The sequence below is a fragment of the Myotis davidii genome, unplaced genomic scaffold, assembly GCF_000327345.1.
Source record: "Myotis davidii unplaced genomic scaffold, ASM32734v1 scaffold1292, whole genome shotgun sequence".
Lineage (NCBI taxonomy): Eukaryota > Metazoa > Chordata > Mammalia > Chiroptera > Vespertilionidae > Myotis > Myotis davidii.
In genome coordinates, this window is record NW_006283154.1 from 455,854 (window position 1) to 480,745 (window position 24,892).

The window sequence follows — 24,892 nt, forward strand, 5'->3', positions numbered from 1 at the left end:
TCTTTCTCACTCTTCCCCAAAAGTGTATTCCCCCACTCAATTTAACTTTATAAACATTCATCAAGTACCTACAATGGGTAAGTTGTGGCACTCTGGGCACTGTGCCCATCAGACATAGGTTGGTTATGACAAGTATTTGTGATTTACCATGAGAATTTTATGCTGAGGTTTTCCTTTCTGACCTGTTCAGTTTTGGAATAATTTCTATTCCTGATCTCAGGGTTATCCCTGCCATTTTTAATTTTATGGAATGTTACTTTATGGCAAAAGACCTGAGCGATATTAATAGCTTTGCCTGCTATGTCTTAGTCTTCCCGTGGTGAAGCAAGTGCCAGATTTTAGCATCTTTATCTGATGTTCTAGCAAGAATATAGTGTCTTGGAGAACTGGCATGACTTGCTCATAAGCAGGTTATTGTTGGAGTCCAAACTCCATGGAATTCAGTGCATATTAAGTGCACTCTCTCCCAAATGCTATATCTCTGCCCATATTGCACTATGAACAAATGTTTCTATGAAAAACACAAATTGGATCACTGAGATCTCTTGTGGTTTTGCAAACTATTCTCTCTCTCTCTCCCTCTCCCTCTCTCTCTCTCTCTCTCTCTCTCTCTCTCTCTCTCTCTCTCTTCAAATCAACCCTCACTTTCCAGGAGAGGCAACATGTATTGTATAGTTAGAAGAAATATATCTAGGCTTTATAATCAGACAGACGTGGGTTCAAAATCATCCCTCTTTGTATCTGTTTATAACTTTGGAGAAGTCATTTGACCATTCTGATATTCAAAAACTGATCTATAATATGATGATAATAATACTTACCTTGCAGTGCTGTTGTGAGTATCAGTAGTAATATATACAACATGCCCATCGGGATGCCTAGTCATAGTGGACGTTTCAGAAAAGGTGTGGATATCAGACACATGTTTGTAAGTACATTACTCTTTAGCATATTGTAGGGGTGAAAAGGACAAGAGGGGTTGGCTGAGTTTCCAAATTTCTTTGTGTATCATTTTTAGTGTGTGTGTATTGCTATTACTGAGTCTGTTTCACACTGGACTCCCCCTTGCTATTTCCCCTCCTCCTTCCGTCTCTTAATCCTAGTTTTTTAAGCCCTGTTTCCAATTAAAGGGCAGCCACCTACCCCTCCCAGAGGACAATTTTGTCTACTGTTTATTTTCTGTTTATACACTTGTGATTCAAGTGTAGCTGACCCCAGATCTCAGCTGATAATCTTTCTCTTCCCATTTTAGTCAATGCTGCCTTCTCCGCAGCAACATTGAACAGAGAGCTGCACACAGTGATTAGAGCACAGTCTCAGAGCCAATGAAATGGTGCCTGAGAGATGGTTCCAGTGCCAGTGGTAATCCTATGTGCTACTGGTGGGAGATTAGAATCTTTTGTCATCCTAAGGTTGTTAGTGCTTGATGCCACTCCCAGCCTCCCCTCCAATGTAACATGCTTATCCTATTTTGATTTATTTTCTACTCCCCTTCCCCTGTTCCTGGCCTATCAGCTTGAGTTATAATACCACTGATACCTTCTTTCCTCTCTCTTTCTTTCCCTCTCCCTTAGTGCATTTGTACTCTTCTGGTGGCCCCTTCTGAATAGGCTCTCAAGAGTTAAACTGCACAAAATCCAAATGACAATAGTCAGCCTTGATCTAAGCCCTGGCCAGTGGGTGTTAGAATTTAATTACTGTGGTTAGTAGCCATTTAGGAGTTGAGCAGTCTTAATCCCTTAAACATAGCTTTGCTAGAGAGGGGGTGTAGTTCTACCAGGTGTTTGCCGGCAAGGAAAAGTTGGAAAGGGATGTAAATCTGGATAGACATAAATGAAGGGTCAAAACTAGGAAAGGATACCAGTAGGTCTTAGGGTAAAACATCTGAACAAGATGTGGGAAGTGGCCACTGGGAAGGGGAGGCAATAGTAACAGTAGCACTCTCAGTCTTTCCTAGTAATATCCTTGCAGAATGCCTTTACGCCGTAGTTGCAAAGCCAAATTAAATTTTCATTATTGCTACTAGGAGCCATCCAGGTCAGAAAAGACTTTCCCTTTGGGCTCAGCATGGTATTACCCTCTTTTACTACAAGGATGTCTGCCAATTGCACAATGATTACACTTCTTTACCAGCAACAATGGTGGAGAGTTATATTGCAGGATGGCAGAAAACAGATAAGAAGGATAAACTAGGCTTTGAAAAAGAGACTACTAATTAAAATGATACCAAATAATACAGAAAACATCAAACTTAGAGATACAGCAAGAAGAGTCTTACACTGGAAGTCAGAAGATCAAAACTAATTTACACTTAGTGACCTTGGTTCCCTACTTGAGTCACAGTGTTCTCATCTGGAAAAAAGCCAATGGCATCAAATACCTTGCCTGCTCCTAAGGGTTGTTTTCAGAGTCAAATGAGAATCTTCAAAGTCTTTATAGCTGACAAACTGCTGTGTAAATTAAACTATTATTACCTTACTTTGGCATTTAATATTAAAAACAATAGCCGAGATTCACACCGCCCATCTTCCCCCGAATCCTGCTTCCTTCTGTTAATTAACAAAAAGGTATAACTGGCAATAAGACCAATTATTTAAACCTTACTTTTTTTTCTTTCACTGAAGAGTAACTAGTCTTCCATGTCCTGTAAAACTCCGAGAGATTTTTAGCTCTGCCAGTTATTAACCTACTGGGGAAGTTAATCTCTCCAAGCCTCAGTTCTCCATGAAATATGATTTAATATGTGCTTCCCATATAGTAAAACCTCACCAACTGTTAGCAATTGTTAGTATTATTACTCCAGGAAGCTTGTTCCTGTTGACCTCCTTTTACCAATTGTCAAAGCTTTTCAACTTTGTTACCTGGCCAGTAATTTCTCCGGAACCAAGGCTCTCAACATAGTGTCTTCCTTGACAGATTAGTGTATTCTGCAATCACAGCTCTTCCCTTCCCTCCAGTTTGGTGGGCTGTCAAACTACCATGCCTCATGCCTCCATATGAGGCAATTTTGCTCAGCCAGGGACAGTCCTCTTCTCAGAGGCAGCTAAGCTATCCACAGCTTTAGAGTTTTAGGGTGAAACTCCCTCACCCAATCCACAAGCCAATCTCACCCCTGAGGTGCCCTTACCTGAGACCTTGTTCCTGCTCTTGACTGCCACTGGTGGAGTAAAACAAATAAGCATGCAAACACACACACATACACACACGTGAATTAGTGAATTTCATCTTCCCTATTGCTGCAGAAGAAAGCAGAATCAATAGTTCTAGAATTTGTTTCTGACTACAAATCTCATGATTCTTGGATGGAACTGGAGAGCATTGTGCTAAGTGAAATAAGCCAGTCAGAAACAGATAAATAACACATGATCTCACTCATTTGTGGAATATAATGAACAACATAAATTGATGAACAAAAACAGATCCAGAGACAGAGAAGCATCGATCAGACCATCAAACCTCAGAGGGAAGGAAATCAATAAATTTTTTTTAAAAAATCTCATAATTCTTGTCAACATGACTTCATAAAGCTGAGAAAAAGTAAAAACAAAAACTCAACATTCCCTCTTTATTATCTAACCACTTCATCCCCAGAATACCTGTTAGTGAATGTATTCTTAGGTCCTGTGCATGCCTTCAGATGGCTGTCTGCATGGGACCAGTTTGGCAATAAGGCAATCTCTCCAACTCTCCAATTATATGAAGTTAGGTGATGTGGGCTTACTGCACCCACATTATTAGAGGCATGTGATGCCATGTTGAAAGAGATGGGTATTTTTAAAGTCCAATAAACAGAAAGCAATGCTAAGTCTTCATCACTTTGCTCTCTGAGTGAGTTGTAGCCAAATGAGCAACAACTTTGCACACTTGCAAAGTTCCTCTTGGCATTAGGTTGCAAGCATTTAAAAATGTCTCTAAACATTGAAGTCCCCAGGTTTAGGAGCTCCAAAAGATGGTTCAGCATGTTGTTACAAAGTATTAACATATACAAAATGTGGGTTATGACATTTCAGACACCTCTTCAAAGAACTATAATTTTTCTTCTTCCCCATTTGTGAAATCATTTGCAGTATATAGTCTCCGTTAACTAAACTAATGGGAAATCTGCACACATTATTCATCCATGGCTTTTCCTGCTGGGTGAAATAATGGTCCCTGGGAGAAAGAAATAAGTGAATTGAAGTGATTCCCAAGTTGGATTAGACACCCAACCTAGATCAGAATGACCATCATCCTGTAAATGCTAAATGGCTTCTTCAAGGATTCACAGTTCAATGCAACAAAACCAACATTCAAACCTGTGTGAAGGTCTGGGAAGACTCAGCCAAGCTCTTCCCCGTTCCTGGTGGACACTAGTCCCAGGGCAATTACCAAGAGTCAGGTTATTGTTTTCTGTACTTTGTCAGCCTGGGTCCAAATTGCTTACCTCCTCCCTAAGCTCCAATTAGTGATCCTTACCCTCCCTAGAAAACTACAATAATAGAAAAGGGGAAGGGAGAGAGAGCAGAGAGATTTGCAAAGACATATGTTTCTAATGGTCCCGGTAGACTAGTTTTCAAGTCACCAACCCTAGATATTTATCTAATCAATGTGCTCACACCAAGGTAAAATGGCATATATATACACAGAGTCATTGCAATATTGTTCATACTAGAATATGATTTTAAACCACTGTCCATCAATAGGAGACTGTTTAAAATAAATCACATTGTATTCATACAATGGAATGCTATCTATAATAATAAAAGGGTAATATGCTAATTAGACCAGATGTCATTCTGGACGTCCTTCCGGACGAATCCAGGGCCAGAAGGAAGCCTGGGTCTCAGATGACAGAGGGAAGCCGGGGCAGGCAGCCGGAGAAAGGAAGGCCTACTTTCGTGCATCGGGCCTCTACTGTAATTATAAAAAGAAATGAGGCAGCTCAGTATGTACCAATATTGAAAGTGCTTCATTATATATTATGTGTTGAAAGCAAGAAACAAACATTGTGCATAGAATGCTGATTTACATGAAGAAGAAATAATGTGTATTTATATATTTGTGCATATGTATAAACTATCTTTTGAATAACATTCAATAAGCTCATTAAAGTTTTTGCCTGTACAGAAAAAAGTAGCATCATTCTAAACTTTATTTTATTTCACTAATAGAGAGCAGGGACATGGAGGAGCCTCTATAGTTCTTCCTTAGCACAGGAGGCTGTGGGAGGCATTTGTAGCTATAGTCCTTACAGGCATGAGCAATAGGAAAATCTCCTTCCTCAGTGCTAGGGCACCCAGTAGGTTTTGGTTTACATATGACTTTCCTTGTTTTAGCAATGAAAGTCCTGGAAAAACTAGGAGAGTTAGCCAACCCAATCCTTATCCTTTTGCTGCTGCCCTTAGCCAGCCAGGCTTGCTAGTGCTGGGGAGGGAAGCTTCCAGTAGCCAGATGAATGGAGCAGTATCACAAGTCCCTGTCGCCACAATCCACAAGCAACTCACACTTATAAAGTGGCAGGCACATGCTCTGTGAGGTATCCTCATTTAACAGACAAGGAAATTGAGTCTCAGAGAGGTTAAGTGATTTGCCCAAGGTCACACAGCTAGTAAGTGCTGGAGCCAGTCTGTCTGACTCCTGCCATGTCAACAGGACCCTGGGGAATATAAAGCTTTTCAGCAAAGCAGCGGGCCTGGCCTTTCTTAAAGCCTAAGGCACCCGGAGTTACATTTTAACTAAATCAAACGTTGTTGCTCTGAATCAACTTTGGCAGGCCTGAGCTAGGAAATGACTTTCTTCCCATCACACCTCGGCCCCAAAGCAAAGAGAATAGATGTTCCAGGTTTTTTAACTGAAGGAGCTATGGGCAAAAAGCTGCTTTCCCTGCTTGTATTCATAGTGGGAGTCTGGTTCTCACTTGAGGAGTAATAAACTATTCATCCCCAACTTGATCCAGCCTCCCTTCCAAGAACAGCATGAGAAAAACAGGTAGTGGTGTGTGACATGATGCTTGCCTACTGCTTGATTGAGTGATGGTGGAATTCAATTTGGCTACCTAATAGGGTTCCTTTTGCTAGCAAAAGGCAAAAGCATTCCTCAAAACCTCATCCATCAAAAATCCACTGAGCCACAGAAAAACAGACGTAGCAATTATAGTAGAAGCTTTGGGGACTGAGGAGGAGCATAGGAAAAGGTCACAGCAGCAGCTGTACTTGCCCTTTTCCAATTAAGCATCAGGCAGGTGTTAATTATATAGAGGAAATTGGGCTGCTTTACAGACCCTGTTGAGATATTTTATAGAAGATATTTCATAAATATGGAGCAAGGGAAGTACTTACTTTCACTGTCGATAATTAATTTATACATGCTGAGTTGTAGAGCATCAAGGGAGAGAGCACCTGTGCCAGTGAGCAAAAATTTCATGGAATATTAGACAACATTGTGGTGATGGTTGGGGCGGGGGAGGTAGACAAGGGTATAGAAGAGATAAATGGTGTTGGGGAAAATATTTTAATGATAAAATAAAATTTACTCTCTTAGCAACTTTCAAATATACAATACAATATTGTTTTTTCAAAAAAATTTCAGCCCGACCGGCATGGCTCAGTGGTTGAGCATCTACCTATGAACTAGGAGATCACGGTTCAATTCCCGGTCAGGGCACATGCCCAGGTTGTGGGCTCTACCCCCAGTAGGGGGCTTGCAGGAGGTAGCCAATCAGTGATTCTCTCTCATCGTTGATGTTTCTATGCCTCCCTTCCTCTCTGAAATCAATAAAATATATATATTTCAGGGAATAATGTATTTGGAGATTGGATTATCAGAGAACCCAAAAGGAAATTAAGCAGAGCTTTTCAAAATTCTAGTTTTTTTCTGTAATGGATGCCACAGTTTAGGCAAAGACTTTTTGCCTATACTTGGGGTCTGAATTACCTATGCCTTAATAAGTCCTGTATCCTTGGATTTAAATGAAGCCAAATGATCTGCAGCAATTTAACTCAGTATGACACAGAGTCCACAAAATAGCCAGTCTTGAAAGTTTAAGAGTAGAGACTGCAGTGCTATTTGTATTTAAATGTCAGGTAGAATTGGCAGGAAAAACTAGGAGACCTGTCTGTAGTATGTTCTGGTTTAAGAAGCAGCAGGTGGGTCACATGGCATTGCAGTATGTACAAGGACCCTATTATCTTTCATAACTTCTTCCTATCTGTAGCATCACAAATACTGTATTGACTGCCACAGGAATGTGGCAGCTTGGACCAAGAGGAGTACATGTGTGCCCCATTCTATGAAGTATCTATATACTTGTAAAGATGGTCACCAAGAAAAATTTCCCATATAGAATGCTGTCTCTCATTGCTTTACATAATAACACGACATGCATTTTTCTGACAAATATTTTAGCCCCACGATGCTGCAAAATCTCAAAAATGGAAAACAAACATTGATGATCTTTTTTTTAGAGGAAAAGCTTCAATTGGCTTGATAATGTCTTAGAAATAAAAATGCACAGGCAAGCCACTTAAGGAAATTGAAGTTCAAAGTGTCTTTCATAGAGCAGAATTGAGTTAGTTGCCTTTCAGAGGGTGCCTGAGAGGATTCAATAACTAAAGTAAAAGTGTTTTATCAATTGCAAAGTGTTGTATACATGTGAATTCTCATTATTCTTCTAGTCAATCTTAGTCACTTTAAAAATCAAAAGAACTTCTCTCTTGCCCACCATGGATTACCATTTGCCTCTTGAAGGGAAAGTCCTTAACAGTTTTAGTATTATGTTCAGGTATCCCCTGCTTTTTGAAAGTTCACTTTATGTCACTTCACTTTTATGAAAGATCTATATTAGTACCTGATTTTTGCTAACAAAAGAAAGCAGGAGTTTTGTTGTTACAATAAAAGGCAAAAAGTGAAAATAGTGTCAGCATTTGTTTTGCAGCAGCTGTTAAGAGGCAGTGCATAGCCTGAACAGCTGGAGTGGTCCCTCCTAGCTCCTTCCCCGGGGAGTCAGCATCTCAGCATCCAGCCCTCATAGCTTTGAACTGTGTCTTTAAGTATCTGTACTTTACCTTCATTTATTTTGTGCATCTATTAGCAAAATGTGGCCTATGGTAGCAGAAAAGCCTAAGGGAGCTTGTAAGGATGTTACACTTAGTGTAAAACTGGAGATAATAAAGTTATTTTATGTCTTATGTGTTATCTATATATATATAAAAGCCTAAGTGACCGAATGACCGAAAAACCGGTCAACCGGTTGCTATGATGTGTACTGACCACCAGGGGGCAGATACTCAAAACAGGAGCTGCCCCTGGTGGTCAGTGCACTCCCACAGTGGGAGCGCTGCTCAGCTGACCAATGGGCACCAGACGCCGGGTTCATGGCTGGCATGTGCGGCTGTGGATGCAAGCCTCTCCTGCCTCTATGGCAGTGCTACCCAGCGGCAGCAACAGGAGCAGCAGGGCCAGGATGAGAGGGAGCAGAGCATCGCCTGGGCTCGTCCCTGGCCACCTGCCACTTTACACACTACTACATCCCTCGGGGGATGTTTGGCTGCCAGTTTCAGGCGGGGATTGGGCCAAAACCAGCAGTCTGACATCCCCCAAGGGGTCCTGGATTGCGAGAGGGCACAGGCCAGGCTGAGGGACCCCACCAGTACAAAAATCCGCACACCAAGCCTCTAGTTTAGCATAATTTTGTAGTTTATTTTGGGGGTCTGGGAATGTTAAAAAAAATTTCCATATAAGTTAATGATAATTGCTTCTTCACTTTATGCCATTTCCACTTACTACAGATTTCATAGAAATGCTCTACTTTCAGATAGTGGGGCATGGCTTTGTTTCAGAGCTGTTCACAGAATACCTTTTAATTTTTAGCAATCTACTGTTTTCTCTTTCAAAACAAAGTTTGGGGGGATAGTGTTTTCACTCTGTTATATACATATTAATTAATCAGGCATTCCTAGTTTTCTTATCATGGGTAGAATAGTGGAAAGAGCACAGAGCCCACCAACATTCGGTAATTGTGAATCCTCAAGTAAAGCAATAGAAAATGCCCAAGCCTCAGATTTACCATCTGGAAATTCAAGGTAACACTCTACATGGTTGTGGTAAGGGGCCTATGAGATGATGTTATCTGCAAGAGGCCAGGAACTAGGAACCACTGTGCAAATCCTCTTAAGGGACAGGCAAGGGCTCTCCTTCCAATTCCTGCCTTTATAGGATGTGCTTGTTTGTTTGTGTCTCCCAGTTTTTGTCTTATATCCTAATTAAGTTTACTGGCCCCAGGCAGGTAAAGGTTGATTTGCATGCACATATTTTATTGACCATTAATTGATTTTTAGCTTCTGCTTACACAATGATTTCTTTAGAAACAGAGATTGAATTAGTACATTTCTCCTGAAAGGGGGACAGAGTTTAAAAGGTAAGGAACTTTACCTTCTCCCAACCCAGGTTTGGATAGTTGTTGAAGTTCTGAGTATATGATATAGAACCTGTATTTAGAATTTAAAAAACTATTGTATGGCCTTCTAACCTTTCTCTCTACTAACTGTAAAGGCTTTTCACACACAACCTATGAACTCTTACACTGCAACCTCCTCTGATGCCAGGAATACTCACTACTCACTCACTTCGTCCTCTAGAGAAAGTGATAATAGTTATAATTTAGAAATTGCAAAATGGTTGCCTGTGGGCTCGCTTTGGTATGAATACGTGTTTTCTTTGGGTCTCACAGTTTTTTTTAACTCAATTAGTTGCTACCATTTCAATATGATAAAATTTCACACAAATTTTAGCCTGGATTGCTAGCTTCTCTTTAAGAAAGGAATGAGCTAGTAACACTTGTCAGGATTCAATAACAATCACCTAAAACTTGGTAGCCACTGGGCTTGGGCTCTTCAGTTCCCCTATTAGGTCTTGTTGACTATTCTGTTATCAACCAGCATGGAACAGACAGCCCTGCACTTAAAGCTAGTTCATTCAAAGTGACCAATTTAATATCATAGCAGAGAGAGATTATTGTTCTTTGGTTGGTGTACCCAGTGACAGGGTGTGTGAGTGGATAGCCACTATCCTGGTGGAACTCCTCATCTGAACCAGATGTAAACATTTAGGACAATGAACATGAAGCCCCAAGGCTCTTTCTAATGGTTCTGAGCTCACATAACTTTGTGTTTGTCTACATGGATTATTGTTCCCTCCTCCTCCTCCCCCCCAATCCATACCTTTGAGACAGGAAAGGGGCCTGCAACTTACTTAGCTGCCCCAAAGGGCCTAGCAAAAGGTGGAGTCCATAGTTGAAGCTCAGAAAAATATTATGAAGCAGCCTATCCAATGATAAATGGATCACAAAGTCTTTCTTTTCTTGACTTGACAAATGCTGGAGTTATGGAATGAGAATTTAATGTTTTAATGATTTGTTGTGTCCTCAAATTAACAGATTAACTAATAATTATTTTTTCTGTGTCCTTGGATGAATAACAAGATGTCATTAATTATCATGGAACAAGTACAGGAAGAAAAAAAAGAATATTTCTTAGGTATCAGGAAGGGGAATTAAATAATGATCGTTAGTAAGGGTTGATAGAAGGAAGTTACTGAGGAGAAGAGGCTAATTTCTACTTATTTCAGTATTTCAAATCACCAGTGTCTTGGAATTTTCTCAAGGGACCAGAAGGTCCAGGGTTCTAGGAATCTTCTTGAGGAAAAACCTCCCTCCATGTTTTCTCATTACCACTTCACTCCACCATCCTAGCCTTGAAGAGAAGAGAGTTGGATATGGCAGCAAGGATAAGAGAAAGCCATATAAGTGATGACGGCTTTAAACTGAAAATGGAGGAAAGGGGAACATATTCAGCCAAAAATTGTAAAAATGAACTATTAAATTGGATACTGTATCTGATAGAATAAGAACAGTAGGAGAAGCATTTAGTAATTAACAGAGTAGAATAACTCGGGGAAAAGACAGGAATAATGGATGTGGCTCCAGTTGTACAAAGTTGGAGCAGTTAAAATTTTGAACTTAAGTGTTTAACAGAAAGGGATATTTATGACTACCTAGGTTTTATGAAGACTTAGTATAGAATAATAAATGGTGTAGAAGTGAGAAAACCAAATACTATCATTGAGAGTATACACCATAGGCTACCTGACCAGAGAAAGGAGAATGATGTAATCACAATGCTTAGACAAGACTTGTTTTCTCATTGAGGACTTAGTTTCAACAATTTAAATGTAATTTCTCACTCTCTTTGCCATCCTTTTCCTTCCCACAAGATCTTATTGTTCTCTGTCTTGATTCCTTGGTGCCATTCTTTTATAAGCATCTCAAGAATGGTATAATATTTGAAACTCCCATAAGTTGTCAAGAGGACTCAGGTAAACACAGATTGCTCATGTACTCACTTTTCAATTGACATACAGAGGTTCATTAGTACGTATTACCCTATTGGTTAGAGAATTAAACATAAAGTGTAATAGATGTGTGTATATGTAGGAGAATAGGAGTAGCAAAGGATTGTTTAGATTGGGGTCCCAAACTCAAATGCCTGCTGAAGTCAGGTGCCCCATCTGAAAAGCACAGCTGCTATTCCATTCTAACAGATTGTTGCCATGTGAGACCATAGCTTCAAGGTTACCAAACATTCTGATTATTCTAAAGAAGCAGGAAACTTAAATTTTAATGTGAAATGCTCTGCCTTTTAAATAATATCAACTAATTTAAAACTTTGAAAAATACTGGATGGGCCAAACTAAATACTTTCACAACCACTTAATGGTTATTCTAATTTAAGTGATAGGTGTATTTCATGACACAGCCTTGATTTGGTTACTCAAACTAAGTCTGGCTCTTTGTCCATTCAGCATAGGTTTGGTTCCAGTTTGGTTGGTGTGAGTACTTTTTCCAAATAGCAGTCTTGTGTGTTGGTTTGTATCTATAAATATAACTGAGAACTTGCACAATGATAAAAATGGTAAGTAGATTCTATGTTTGGTTAGAGTCAGTCTGTTCAACAAGTAACAGAAATTAGTGGTCAGACTCAATTATGTAAAGAAAGTAATCAGAAGACAGTGACTTTTTGCTCTCTCATCAGAACATGAATCCTTTGAAGGCCATGGATTGGATTGGTTCTAAAAATATTGGGAAACTACTGGAAGTTTGTGAGCAGGGAAGGGATGTGCTCTAACTTAATATTCTAAAAAGAACACTCTAAAAGAGCTGATAGGAAGGTCCTATCTAGAGCTACAACCTGTAGACATCAAGAAAGTCTGCCTTTACTTAATATAATATGTTCCCCTAACACTTGTTTTTTCTTAAGCATGTTGTTCTCATAGTCATGTGTTAATGTCTCTTCTCCACATCTCCTATCACCAATGGAGATGTTCTCCATGGCTCTTAGGCCACTATCCTAAGAAATGTATAGCTTATATCATACTGAATGTGTTACTCAAAGGTAATCAATGCATTTTCTGATTTAGCTAACTTTTTTGAGTTCTTTCCTGGCCTTCAGGCCATTTCTCAGATGTATAACAAGATATGGAGCCTTCCAACTACCTGATCTTCTCAACTGAGAAGACAAGTGATATAGTCTTGCAAATTGATCTAATTACTCAACGATATGCTTCTATCTTTCAGAAAATATTGAAGGAAGGACCTCTGCTGAAGAGCTGTAACTCCTTCAAAAGATGGAAGCTTAGATATTTTCTGGTTCGAGGACAAAGACTCTGCTTTGCACACCATCCTGCGGTAAGAGAATACATTTTATACACACACACACACACACACACACACACACACACTAATAAAAGAGAAACATGCAAATTGGTGTCACTCTGCTATGCCCACCAGCCAATCAGAGCAACTATGCAAATTAACCCAACAAAGATGGAGGTTAATTTGCATATGCAGGCACAGGAGTGAAGACTGAAGACTCTGGTTGGAGTGAAGACTGAAGACTGAAGACTGAAGAGGCTTGCCTTCTCCGCGGCAGAAGCCAAGCCTCGCTGTGGTTGCAGGGGAGAAGCCTAGCCTCGAGGCTTGGCTTCTCCACTGCAGCCGGACCAAAAGCCTGGGTCCCGGGTGCCGGAGGAAAACCGGTGCCGGCAGCCAGGGGAAGGAAGGCCTATTGAGCGAATCTTCGTGCAACAGGCTTGGACTTTTGGGGCAAATGGGGAACACTTTCTCTCCCTTCTCCTTCCCATTTCCCTCCCCTTTCATAAGTTCCTCAGTTAGCTTTCTGCACCCAGAACCAACTACATAATTTGTGGAGCCTAATATAAAATAAAAATATGGGTCTCTTATTTGAAATGTAAAGAGAAATGTCAATAAAGATACTAAAATATAAAGCAATGACTTGTCAGGGCATCTTTTATTTGTCATTAGATGTCATTGTAAGTAAAGAAAAAAATTTTAAATTATTAGCAATTTTACTACCTGTTTGTATATTGTACAATGCCAGTTTTAAAAGAAAATAGAAAAGCATTTAACACACGAGGAACAATCAAAATTATATAGTTTGCATATGGTGGTTCATACACACACATATATTTTGTTCTTACCAGTACACAAAACTACACAAAAGTAACTCAACTGTTTTTATTCACATCTTGACCCTTACACATTCTACCAACACTTTCTAAAAGGAAAAGGAATTATGGGTTTCCTTATCTTTCCCTTTCCTTCAATATTATAACTTTCAGCATAAATGATTGGCTAATTCAGGGAAGTAACATAAGCAAGAAAGAATACAAGAGAGTTACTTGGCTGTTCATGTTTCTTAGAACACCACTGCTATGTTTGAAATGAGTTCTAGTTCCAACCAAATATGTGGTCTCTGAGGGCTGTCAGCTCCCCTACTTACTCAGTCATAGATGTAACATGCTTATTTTATACTTGTTTTGAATCTCACTGAACTCTCACACATCATGAGTCCACTGGAATTCTATGCTCATGGGTATCATGAATGCAAATAACTGACAAGATATGGGGTGGACATGCATATTGTGCATATCTCCTCTGCTCATGTTTATGACCCCTTGTCCCACTGGATTTCACTTATAAAACACAAGTTAAATGATAAACACATTAAAAATTTCAAGACTGCAACAGCAGATCATTAAACCAAGTGTGAGGTCCTTTTGAACATGAGATCCTTTATGACTGCACAGTTTGCATACCATTGGAGCCAGTCCCATCTGTATCCATAGTACTGATTTCCTGCTGCTGGCTAGGTGTTACCTACTATAGCCAGTATATAACAAAACACAGCCCTAAAACTGGAAGGGGCTAGCAACAAAAGCTGCCAGCTAATAAAATTGGAGATACTAACTCCTATCTGCTCCACTAGGCCCCTAGCTAGACCTCATCACATTATCTTCTCCAACATAAACCTTTAGTTTTGAATAAATCTGAATTACCCAGGCCTTCCTATAAATCTACATCAAAGTTTTGGGAAGAGTTTTGTTTTGGCTTAATATGGTTTGTTTTTTATTTGTCACACGTTTTATCAACAAAAAGCATGATGCTAAATAAATCCCAGCACTCAAGCCAGAGCAATGATTACATCATGACTGCCAAAAATGCCTATTAGTGTGTGTGTGTGTGTGTGTCTGTGTGTGTTTACTTTTTAGTGTATCTTTGCCTCATTAACCAGATGGTTCTTTTTCCTTCTCCTTCTTATCTTTCCAGTTTGCACACTTTGAAACCGTTGATCTGTCTCAGGTCGTCTTGGCGGAAACTAGCTGTAGAAACCTTTGCCACAGTTTTTGTGTAAGTAAGGTTGAGAATGACTGAATGGCCCAGGGTGGGAGCTAGCTGGGAAGAGTTTGCCACACCTACTTGTTGCCTTTCTGGAGTTCAGGTTTCCCAAGTCTTCTTTGATCCCAAATGTGTATGGAAATCCACTTAAAGTAGCATTGCAATCAAGTGCTAAAGCTTATTCATGTAAACAATTTGACCATTCCACCACAGGAGGAAAAAAGTGATAGCCCTATTCCCTATCTGTGATAAAACTGAGCTGATTTGGGAGTAGGGGAAGGACTATTACAAAAATCAATCCTCCTGATGAAGGTGATTTAGAGTATCACTTGGAGGCTTTCAACAGACTGCTAATATGTTACAGAAAATATCAGGATAATCAAGCTATATGACATGCTTTCCTTTGATGAAGCAGATAAGATCCTAAATCCAAAGTGAAAACTACCCTATGCCCTGATTACTAATGAGAGTACCTCAAAGAAAGCAGAGGATTTTCTAGGGAAGTATTCAATGATTTGGAACTGCTGAAATTTCATAAGGCTTTGGGCATTCAAGTGAGTTCAGATCAGAAAGCTCACTGAAAAACAGCAAGTCCATTGATTCAGGTATTCTCCTCCCAGAACTATCTTCTCCCAGCCTCAGTGTTGGATTATGGAGACTGGGTTTCCTCCTCAGGCAGGTGGAAGGTTATACTTAGCAGACTAAAAAGCTACAGGCCCCAAATCCTGCTTCTGAAAGGAGAGTAGGGTCTAAGAGAGACCCTACTCTCATTTCTCTCATTATATCACATTGACCCAGGGTAAAGCTAATGATTTTGTTGACCTATTCCCCAAAAGCTTAATCATTGGCTGATGAGCATACAGGCTAATGTTTTTGGTCTCCACTCTACAAAGAAATCCAAAGGGTTAGGTTGCCCCTTAGCCTAATTGAAACGCAGAGACACTGTCCATCAGCCCCATACAAAAATGGGTTTGGACCAAAAAAGTGGCTGTTATCACAGTTCCCACTAGTTCTTATTCCCATCTATCACAGAAGAAAAATTAAATCGCTAGTTCTAAGATATTGGGGGCTGGTAGTAAAGGCAAGTAGGACCATTGAAGGATGCTATTGCTATCCATGTTCCCTCATTCCCTCTGGGAAAAGACCAAGTCATAGCCATAGTCTACCTCTGTTAGACCCTCAGCATGGATTTTTCATTCTTGCCTTAGTTCTTGCAATAAGCAGGATTAAGCGATACAATGGTAAAGTTCTCTTCAGGTTGTCCCTGACTATAAGAAAGAAATAAACCAGATTTTTAGATTTCTCACTCCATTCTTACTCTCTTCCCAAACAGAGAGGCACACCTTTATGAACCATATACCCTTAAACCATTTTTTAAATTTTGTTATTGATTTCAGAGAGGAAGGGAGAGGGAGAGAGATAGAAACATCAATTATGAGAGAGATTCATTGATTGGCTGCCTCCTACATGCCCCTACTCGGGGTCGAGCCTGCAACCCGGGCATGTGCCCTTGACTGGAATTGAAGCCGGAATCCTTCAGTCCGCAGGCCTATGTTCTATCCACTGAGCAAACCAGCCAGGGCCCCTTTTGCCATTTTCAAGTAGACAGAGCAGTAGTGAGTATGATGTTCAGGCAACCTCACTTGAGGTTTAAAAGCATGTGCTCCAGAGCCAAAGAATCTGGATTTCAATGCTGGCTTAGCTTTTTACCTGCTAGGTGACCCTGGGCAAGTCATTTAATTCCCTTTGCCTTGGTTTCCTGACTATGAAGTGGGAAAAAACCCTATATCATGGGGTTGTAATGAAGATTAAAATAACTAATATACATACATGGCCATAGAACAGTACAAGGAACACAGTAAATGCCATTAAAGTGTTGTTTGTTACTATTATCATTATTATTATTTTGGGTGGGTATATAGGGAGCTTCAAGTGGTTCTGAGAACAACTGTCTTGTGTTTAAAAAGTTGCTTGGGTCATGCTTGGTAGACCTGTCTAGGTCCTTGGAGAATTCACAGGCTCTGTTTGGGGGCAAATTTGTGGCGTGTGAACCAGCTAATAATGTGACTTTTTGTTTAGGTAATCACACCACAACGAAAACTTATCCTGGCGGCGCCCAACCGGAAAGACATGGAAGAATGGATTAACGTCATAAAAACTGTTCAACAGGGAGAAATTCGTAAGGTAAGGAAATAGTAGAGAATCCACACAACACTGAAGTATAAACTCATAATTGACTGAGTTAAGCCATCTTTCAAACAGGGAAATAAGATGGAAGCAGAGCCCATCTGGTCAGGAATTAAAGATGAACATAATTAGAAAACCTATTTAAAACTATTTATAAATAGGAGTGATTCATTTAGACTCAGACCTTGGAACGTATGTGGTTTAGATACCTCTGTACACATCCATTTAATATGTATATGTCACTATATGCTCAGCGGATAAGGCATTCAAGATGTATGTGAGCATCTAATTTAGATGTTCTTATGTTAGAAAAGCTTAAATCAGTAGTCTTGACTTGGGTCTGCTGAGCAACTACAGTAACAGCTAAGGAAACAGACTCAAAAAGGGAAAGCAGACCAAAATGAAGTAACTACTCAGTAGCAAAGCCTATATCATTAACCACTACGTAATTCTGCCTTTTTGTTTATTATCTATCAGAAAAGAAATGTAGAGGGAAGAGCAAGGAGTGGTCCTACTCAAAGCTTAGCAGGGTTCTTTTTCTCCATAACAATACCAAACCCCACTGCTCCCTGCCACAAATGGTGCCACCATTCAAATTCTGGGCTATGCCTTCAGCCCACTATTCTGCAGACCTACAACAGTTAGAAGTTACATAAGTTTTAAAGGGGGAGAAATTTGTGTTATTTGTTTACTCAGAGCAGCATCTGGCACATAGCAGAAGCTCAATAAATATTTGCTGAATGAATAAATGAAGGCAATCTATTCTGTAGCTCTTGGGGATAAAGGGGAAAACAAATCTACCCTTTAAAAACCCCTGATGTCTTAAATAACTAGCAAAGGATAGAATATTGTTATAGGCATTTGGGACAAAGCAGTGCAGGCTATGGCTTAGTAATAATGGGTTTTAGAAGTAAAATCAGTGCCATGGAGAAAAGCTATCTGTCCTCACTCCCCTAGATTTCTTAGGCTTTTGACCACTTAGTTTCATAATTATACATTCTGCTAATCATGGCTATGAGACATCACAAGTTCACTGAACTGGGGCCTACATACCTCTCCACATATCATTAAGGCCTCTCCTAGGACCATATTGAATATGCTTAATTGAGAAATTCTTTGCTTAGAAACTGAAAATGGTCTTTGTGTGACTTAGGACTCAACATTTCACTCCTTTATCATCTTCCTTTCCTGATGAAGAAGCACATCCTGTCCCTCCTGCCCACCCACAATGAGGCCACTATGGCACAGCACTAGAGGTAGCCACAAAAAATTATGACTTTCATGCTCCTATTCTCCCTCCTGTAGACCAATCCCTTTCCTCCCCTCGGTTTATCTCTATCCAAACTGGAGCACTTCTCATGAATCACATCTTTTCAATTTGGTAAAAAAAAAAAAAAAAAAAAGGCCACATAGGATATTTTGAATTTTAATTATTAGTTCGGTAATGCAAAAACTTCTTAAGTAATTCATAAGAGTAATGATCTGTAATTTCTGGCTCAATTGAATTAAACACTTTGTTGTTGACTACCCTGCACAAACTACAAAGGAAAAAAAATAATAATATTCCTGCTTACACTCTTGAAAGAGTTGAGTTTCAGGTTGTGATAACAACCTCTATAGAGCTGCTCTAGGGACCTAAGTCTATTAAGGAATACTTTTAGCTGAAAGTAAAATGTCTCACCATTAGCATCTTAGCAATTCATCTTGCTTAAGGCTTAGAAACTCAAATATGCTTTCTCTCATATAAAGCTCAACTCCAATGATCTATTCTATCTTCTGTCACAACCAATGCCTGATGTGGGTTGAAGAAAGGTTAATAATTAACTAAGGGTTTTATTAAAGTCACTACAAAGCAATTGGATAACTTATTGGAAACTAGTCAGTACAGATTAAAGAGTGAACTCCTACTAGGTACCCAGTTCTGTTCTATAGAGAGTTGGAAAAAAATGTGTTGCTGCTCCTGTCCACAGTGATATTTTTAGGTAGTTGGGGAGACAAAATATACACAAAGAAATAGTTAAGTGGCAGTACTCAAGATAAATAACAATTTTCAGAGATGTTACAAGGCAGTGAATGACGGATTGCCAGATTAATAAAACAGACATTAAAGTGGTATGGGAGTTCAAGGCAGGAAGACATAAATATGGGCTGAAGTACTCTGGGAAGAGTTTATAGAAGAAAAATTTGTGACTGAACTTGAAAGATGAATAGGATTTTATTGGTGGTAGGGGATTAGGGACAGGCAGAAGTCCTGAGTAGAGAAATTGACATAAGCAAAATCTGAGTAATAGAAAAACAGAAACTTTTTGGAATAGAGTGAAAGGGGACTCTATTTGACCAGAAGAGTTTGGGAAAGTGAGTTTAAGAAATGTGTATGAAGAGGTAAGTTGAGCTTGATTCTGAAAGATTATCAATGTCAGGATAAAGAGTAGGGAAGAATTGCAACATGAACAAAGTTCAGTTTAAGGATAGATTAGAAAGGGGAGAGAGTTTATCAAAGGGATACTTTACAAATATAAGCTGGATTAGACAAGGGATAAACTGGAGACCAAAAGATCATAGAGGAGGCTATAAATTAATGCAGGAAAGACAAAGTTAAGCCTCAGGATGAGGATAGAAAGGGAAGACAAATAGTAGATACCAAGTTGAGGTGGGGAGAACCTAAACATATGAGAGGTAAAGGAGAGAGATAAGTCACAGGCAAATGAAAAGTTTGAGCCTGGGAGACTTAAAGAAAAAATAAAAGAGGGGAATGAAAATAAGGAGCTGCATGGAAAACTAGATTAAAAGGTTAGCTCTTTCTAACAATTAATTGTCATGAAACCATTAACTGTGGGAACAGGAATGAACCTTAGAACTAGACTACAGATTTTATTAGCACCACGCTCTAACCAACTGAGCTAACCGGCCGCCCTAGACTACAGATTTTAGACTCTAAAGCATCTTTAGATCAAGTCATGTAGCCTTTATTTGAATTACTCCAAATATGGGAAACTAAGACTTTTTCAAAAGGCTCCATTCAATGTTCCTAAAGTTCTAAATTTTGAAAGTTTTTTCTTCACCTTTGGCCTAATAGAATTACTTTCTAACATTCAGTGTGAGCTGCAAGAATAGTATCAGCTGCCTTTTGAGGTAGAAAGTTCCATGTCACTGGAAACATTTATTTATTTATGCATTTATTTATTTTTAGAAATTTCCAAATTGTTTTGAGAGAAAGGGAGAGAGAGAGAGAGAGAGAGAGAGAGAGAGAGAGAGAGAGAGAGAGGAAATATCGATCAGTAGCCTCCTACACATGCCCCACAGAGGATCAAACCTGCAACCTAGGTATATGCCTTGACTGAGAATAGAACCCGCCATACTTTGGTGTATAGGATGACATTCCAACCAACTGAGCCACCACTGGCAGAGCTCATTGGAAGTATTTAAAGCAAACTAAACAACTTTTTAAAAACTTGTATAGAAAATTAAATTTTTATAGTAACATCAGCAAGATAGCAGACTAGGAAATCTTAAAGCTTATCCTCTCCCCTACAAAAACAATAAATAAACAAGCATGTGCCAACTAGAATGCTTATGAGAGTTCCAGAATACTATAAAGAAGCTGGAGAAACTCTATGGAGCACAGAGACCGACTCCCACATAGAAAATCATAATAAGCCATTTACCTCCATAGCCCCATCCTCCAATTTGGCAGAGCTTGAGGCCAACAGGAATTCCCTTGGCCTGATCTCTTCCCACAAGGGAAAAGGAGAGGAGCATTCCAGTAACTCTTGAGTGGCTAACTAAGTGAAAAACAAAATCCAAAAAATATGGTGTCAACAAGAGACTCACTTTAAAATTAAACACCACTGAAAGTAAAGGATGGAAAAGATATCCCATGCAAATGGTAACCAAATGAAAGCATGGGTGGCTATACTTATATCAGACAAAATAGACATTATGTCTAAAATTGTCTTTAAAGACAGAGGACATTATCCTATATAATAAAGGGATAATATGCAAATTAACCCTCAGGCCTCACAAGATGGCTGCCTATGACCAGGCTGGCAGAAGGTTAATGAGGGATGATTAAACAACTGAACAAGCAGGCTGCTTGGGGCAACCAGGCCAGCCAGGGGGTTAGTGAGGGATGACCAAACGATTGAACAGCAGGCTGCATGGGACAATCAGGCTGGCGGGGGGGACAGTTGGTAGCAACTAGGTCAGCGGGGGGGGCGGGCAGCCAGCAGGGGGGGCAGTTAAGGGAAACCAGGCTACAGAGGGGGGTAGTTGGGGGTGATCAGGCTGGAAGCAGGGGCAGTAAGGGGTGACCAGGCAGGCAGGCAGGTGAGCGATTAGGAGCCAGCAATCCAGAATTGTGAGAGGGATGTCTGACTGCCAGTTTATGCCCGATCCAGCAGTCGGACATCCTCTGAGGGGTCCCAGATTGGAGAAGGTGCAGACTGGGCTGAGAGGACACCCCCCCCGCCGCCCCCTGTGCATGAATTTCATGCACCAAGCCTCTAGTATAATGATAAAAGGATCAATTCAATAGGAAAATAAAACAAGCATAAGTATATATGCATTTAACATCAGAGTACCTACCTAAATATATAAAAACAAATAATGAAAGATCTGAAGGCATAATTTGAAAGCAATACAATTATAGTAGGGGACTTCACTACCCCACTTATAATAGTGGATACATTTTCTGCAGACAGAAAATCAATAAAGAAACACCTGACTTGAATAACACTATTGACCAAATGGACCTAACTGACATATACAGAAATTTATACCCAACAACAACAGAAGACATATTATTCTTGAGATTCTTCTCAAGGGCACACGGAACATCCTCCAGTATAGATAACATGTTAGGTGACAAAATAAGCCTTATCAGATTTTAAAAGCATGGATATCATTCCAAGTATCTCTTCTGACCTATTTTCATAAGGTAATGAAATAGAAATCAATAACAGCAAAAGAAAAAAGAAAAATTCACAAATATATAGAAACTAAACAATTCAGTGTTGAACAACTATTTGAGTAAAAGAGGAAACCCAAAGGGAATTTTAAAAGTATATTGAGAAAAACAAAAATGAAAACACAGCATACAAAATCCTAGGGATGCAGCAAAAGCAGTTATAAAACAGAAGTATATAACAATAAACAATACCATTAAAATAGATATCAAATAAACAACCTAACCTTATACCTCAAGTAACTAGAAAAACAACAAACAGCCCAAAGTCAGAAGAAGGAAGAAAACAATTAAGATTATAGCAGAATAAATCAAACAGAAAAATTTTAAGTCAAAAAGATGAAGAGGTGATTTTTTAAAAAATAAAATTGAGAAACTGTTAGACTATGAATAAAAGAGAAGATTCAAATAAATAAAATCAGAAATGAAAGAGGAAATATTACAACAGGTGTCTCAGAAATAGGAAATATTACAACAGATGCCTTAGAAACAAGGATCATAAGGGACTATTATGAATAAACTACATAACCTAGAAGAAATGGATAAGTTCCTAGAAACATACAAATGACTAAAAGTGAATCAGGAAAAAATATAAAGCCTGAACAGACCAATAGCAAATAAAAAAATTGGATCAGTAATAAAAAAAAACACCTCCCAACAAAGAGAAGTCCAGAACCTGGTAGCTTCATGGTTGAATTCTACTCAACTTATTGGAAGAAACAGTTCATTTGAAGAATTAGCACAAATCCTTCTTTTTAAAAAATAATTTTTATTGATTTCAGAGAGGAAGGGAGAGGGAGAGAGAGGTAGAAACATCAATGGTGAGAGATTATCATTGATTAGCTGCCTCCTGCACACCCCATACTGGGGATTGAGCCCACAACCCATGACTTTCTGGTTTGTAGGTCAAAGCTCAATATGTAGCCAGCAGAGCAAGGAATTCTTCATATTTCACACTCTCTGTGTCCTAAATATCAGAAAATATGCTAAAAATATGAATGTAGTCTCCTATTATGATTCAAAACTAGAGGCCTGTTGCATGAAAAGATTCGTGCAATAGGCCTTCCCTTCCCCTGGCTGCCGGCACCAGTTTTCCTCCGGCATCCGGGACCCAGGCCTTCGCTCCGGCTGGAGCTGCCTTCAAGCCTTTGCTGCTCTGGCCGGAGCCGCCTTCAGTCTTTGCTCTGCTGCTTTGCGCCTATGTACGCAAATTAACCACCATCTTTGTTGTTGGTTAATTTGCATACCTCACTGATTAGCCAATGGGAGGTGTAGCGAAGATTTGGTCAATTACCATGTTTGTCTATTATTAGAAAAGATGGCCTAACCATTAAGAGAAGCTTCCACAGTGGCCTCTCAGAACTCTGAAATGTCCGCTCTGATTACCCAATGGTGGGCATATCAAAGGTACGGTCAATTTGAATCTTTGTCTATTATTAGATAGGATGTGTTACATTTCTGAGAGTTCCTAAGAGAGAATGACCCTATTAAAATATTTTGTGAATGTGCCTTTTGCCATGGCAGATACTTTTAAAAACATCATTTGTGAAGTATTTACGCTTCTATAACATTTAACTTCCTTAGTCCTCTTTCTAGTCATAGAGTACAGCAAGTCACAAATTAATTCTTTCTAGGCTTTCCCCAGGATTTTCCTTGAACTTTATTGTATCAAAATAGCATTTTAGTTTGGCTACAATTAAAGAGAAAAATATCTATATTTTTTTAGAAAAAAAATCTATAGATTTTGTAGACTCAAACTTGCTTGATTTGTTGCATTATGTCAGTATAAGGGACCAACCAGTTCAAGAAATCCTTCTTAAAAAAAGAAAGAAAGAAAAGAAAAAGAACAGGCAAAGACACTGGAAGAAAAGAAAACCACAAGACAGTAACCCTGATGAACATAAATGCAAAAATCCTTAATAAAATCCTAGCAAACTGAATTCAATAGCACATTAAAAGGATCACACACCATGGCTAAGAGGGATTTATTCCAGTAATGCAAGAGTGATTCAATATAGATAAATCAATCTGATACAATGCATTAACAAAATCAAAGAAAAACCACAGGATCAACTCAATAGATGCAGAAAAAACATTTGTCAAAGTTCAACACCCAGCCATCATTTACCATAAACCTCAGCAAAGTAGGTATAAAAGAATCTTATCTCAATACAACAGAGGCCATATATAAAAAGCCCATAGCTTCCCAGGCAGTGTTGCTCAGTGGTTGAGTGTCAACCCAGAAACCAAGAGGTCACCAGTTGGATTCCAAGTTGGGGCACAGGTTGCAGACTCAATCCCCAGTAGGGGGTGTGCAACAGGCAGCTGTTCAATCACTGATGTTTCTCTTTCATTGATGTTTCTGTTTCTATCCCTCTCCCTTCCTGTCTTTTAAAAATCAATAAAAACATATATTTTTTAAAAGCCCATAGCTAGCATGATAATCAACTAGTGCCCTGGTGCATGGATTCATGCACATTGAAAGGAAATTAATTAGAAGGTGGCCAGCAGAGTGGGACTGAGAGAGATGGGCAGGACATGCCCTGGAGCTAACCTCCTGCAGTCCCTCCCCAGCTGGCAGCACCTGGGGTGCCTCTGGGTCTCAAAGGGCATCTGCAGAGTGAGCAGGGTTCCTCTGGCAGGTGGGGTCCCTCGGCCTGGCCTGCAGGGAACAGGCCGAAACCAGCTCTCTACCATCCCCCTAGGGGTCCCAAATTGCAAGAGGGCAGTTCTTGGGTGACACACCCCAGAATTGGGCTCCCTCCTCTCTGGTTCCAGGGTGCGTCACCCGAGAAACACCACTGCCAAGTCACCGTACCTCAGCAGCTCCTGCATTGAGCATCTGCCCCCTGGTGGTCAGTGTGCACCATAGCTACTGGTTAGATGGTCACTTAGCCTTTTATATTTATAGACTAGAGGCCTGGTGCACAAAAGTCGAGGCTATAAGAATTCTAAGAATGGTGTTTTTGATTATTATTCTCTCCCTCAGGTATCAGCACTGTGTTTTGCATTTT

The 24,892-nt window shown here is 39.6% G+C and overlaps 1 protein-coding gene across 1 annotated transcript in view; it reads left to right on the forward strand.

The window, feature by feature from the left end:
- DGKK (diacylglycerol kinase kappa) overlaps window positions 1-24,892 on the forward strand; it is a 137,488-nt gene that overhangs the window by 36,228 nt on the left and 76,368 nt on the right. Inside the window, exons 3-5 of the mRNA XM_015563108.1 lie at window positions 12,608-12,718; window positions 14,660-14,740; window positions 16,808-16,912. Of these exons, the coding sequence (XP_015418594.1) occupies window positions 12,608-12,718; window positions 14,660-14,740; window positions 16,808-16,912 (297 nt within the window). The remainder of the gene's footprint in view (window positions 1-12,607; window positions 12,719-14,659; window positions 14,741-16,807; window positions 16,913-24,892) is intronic.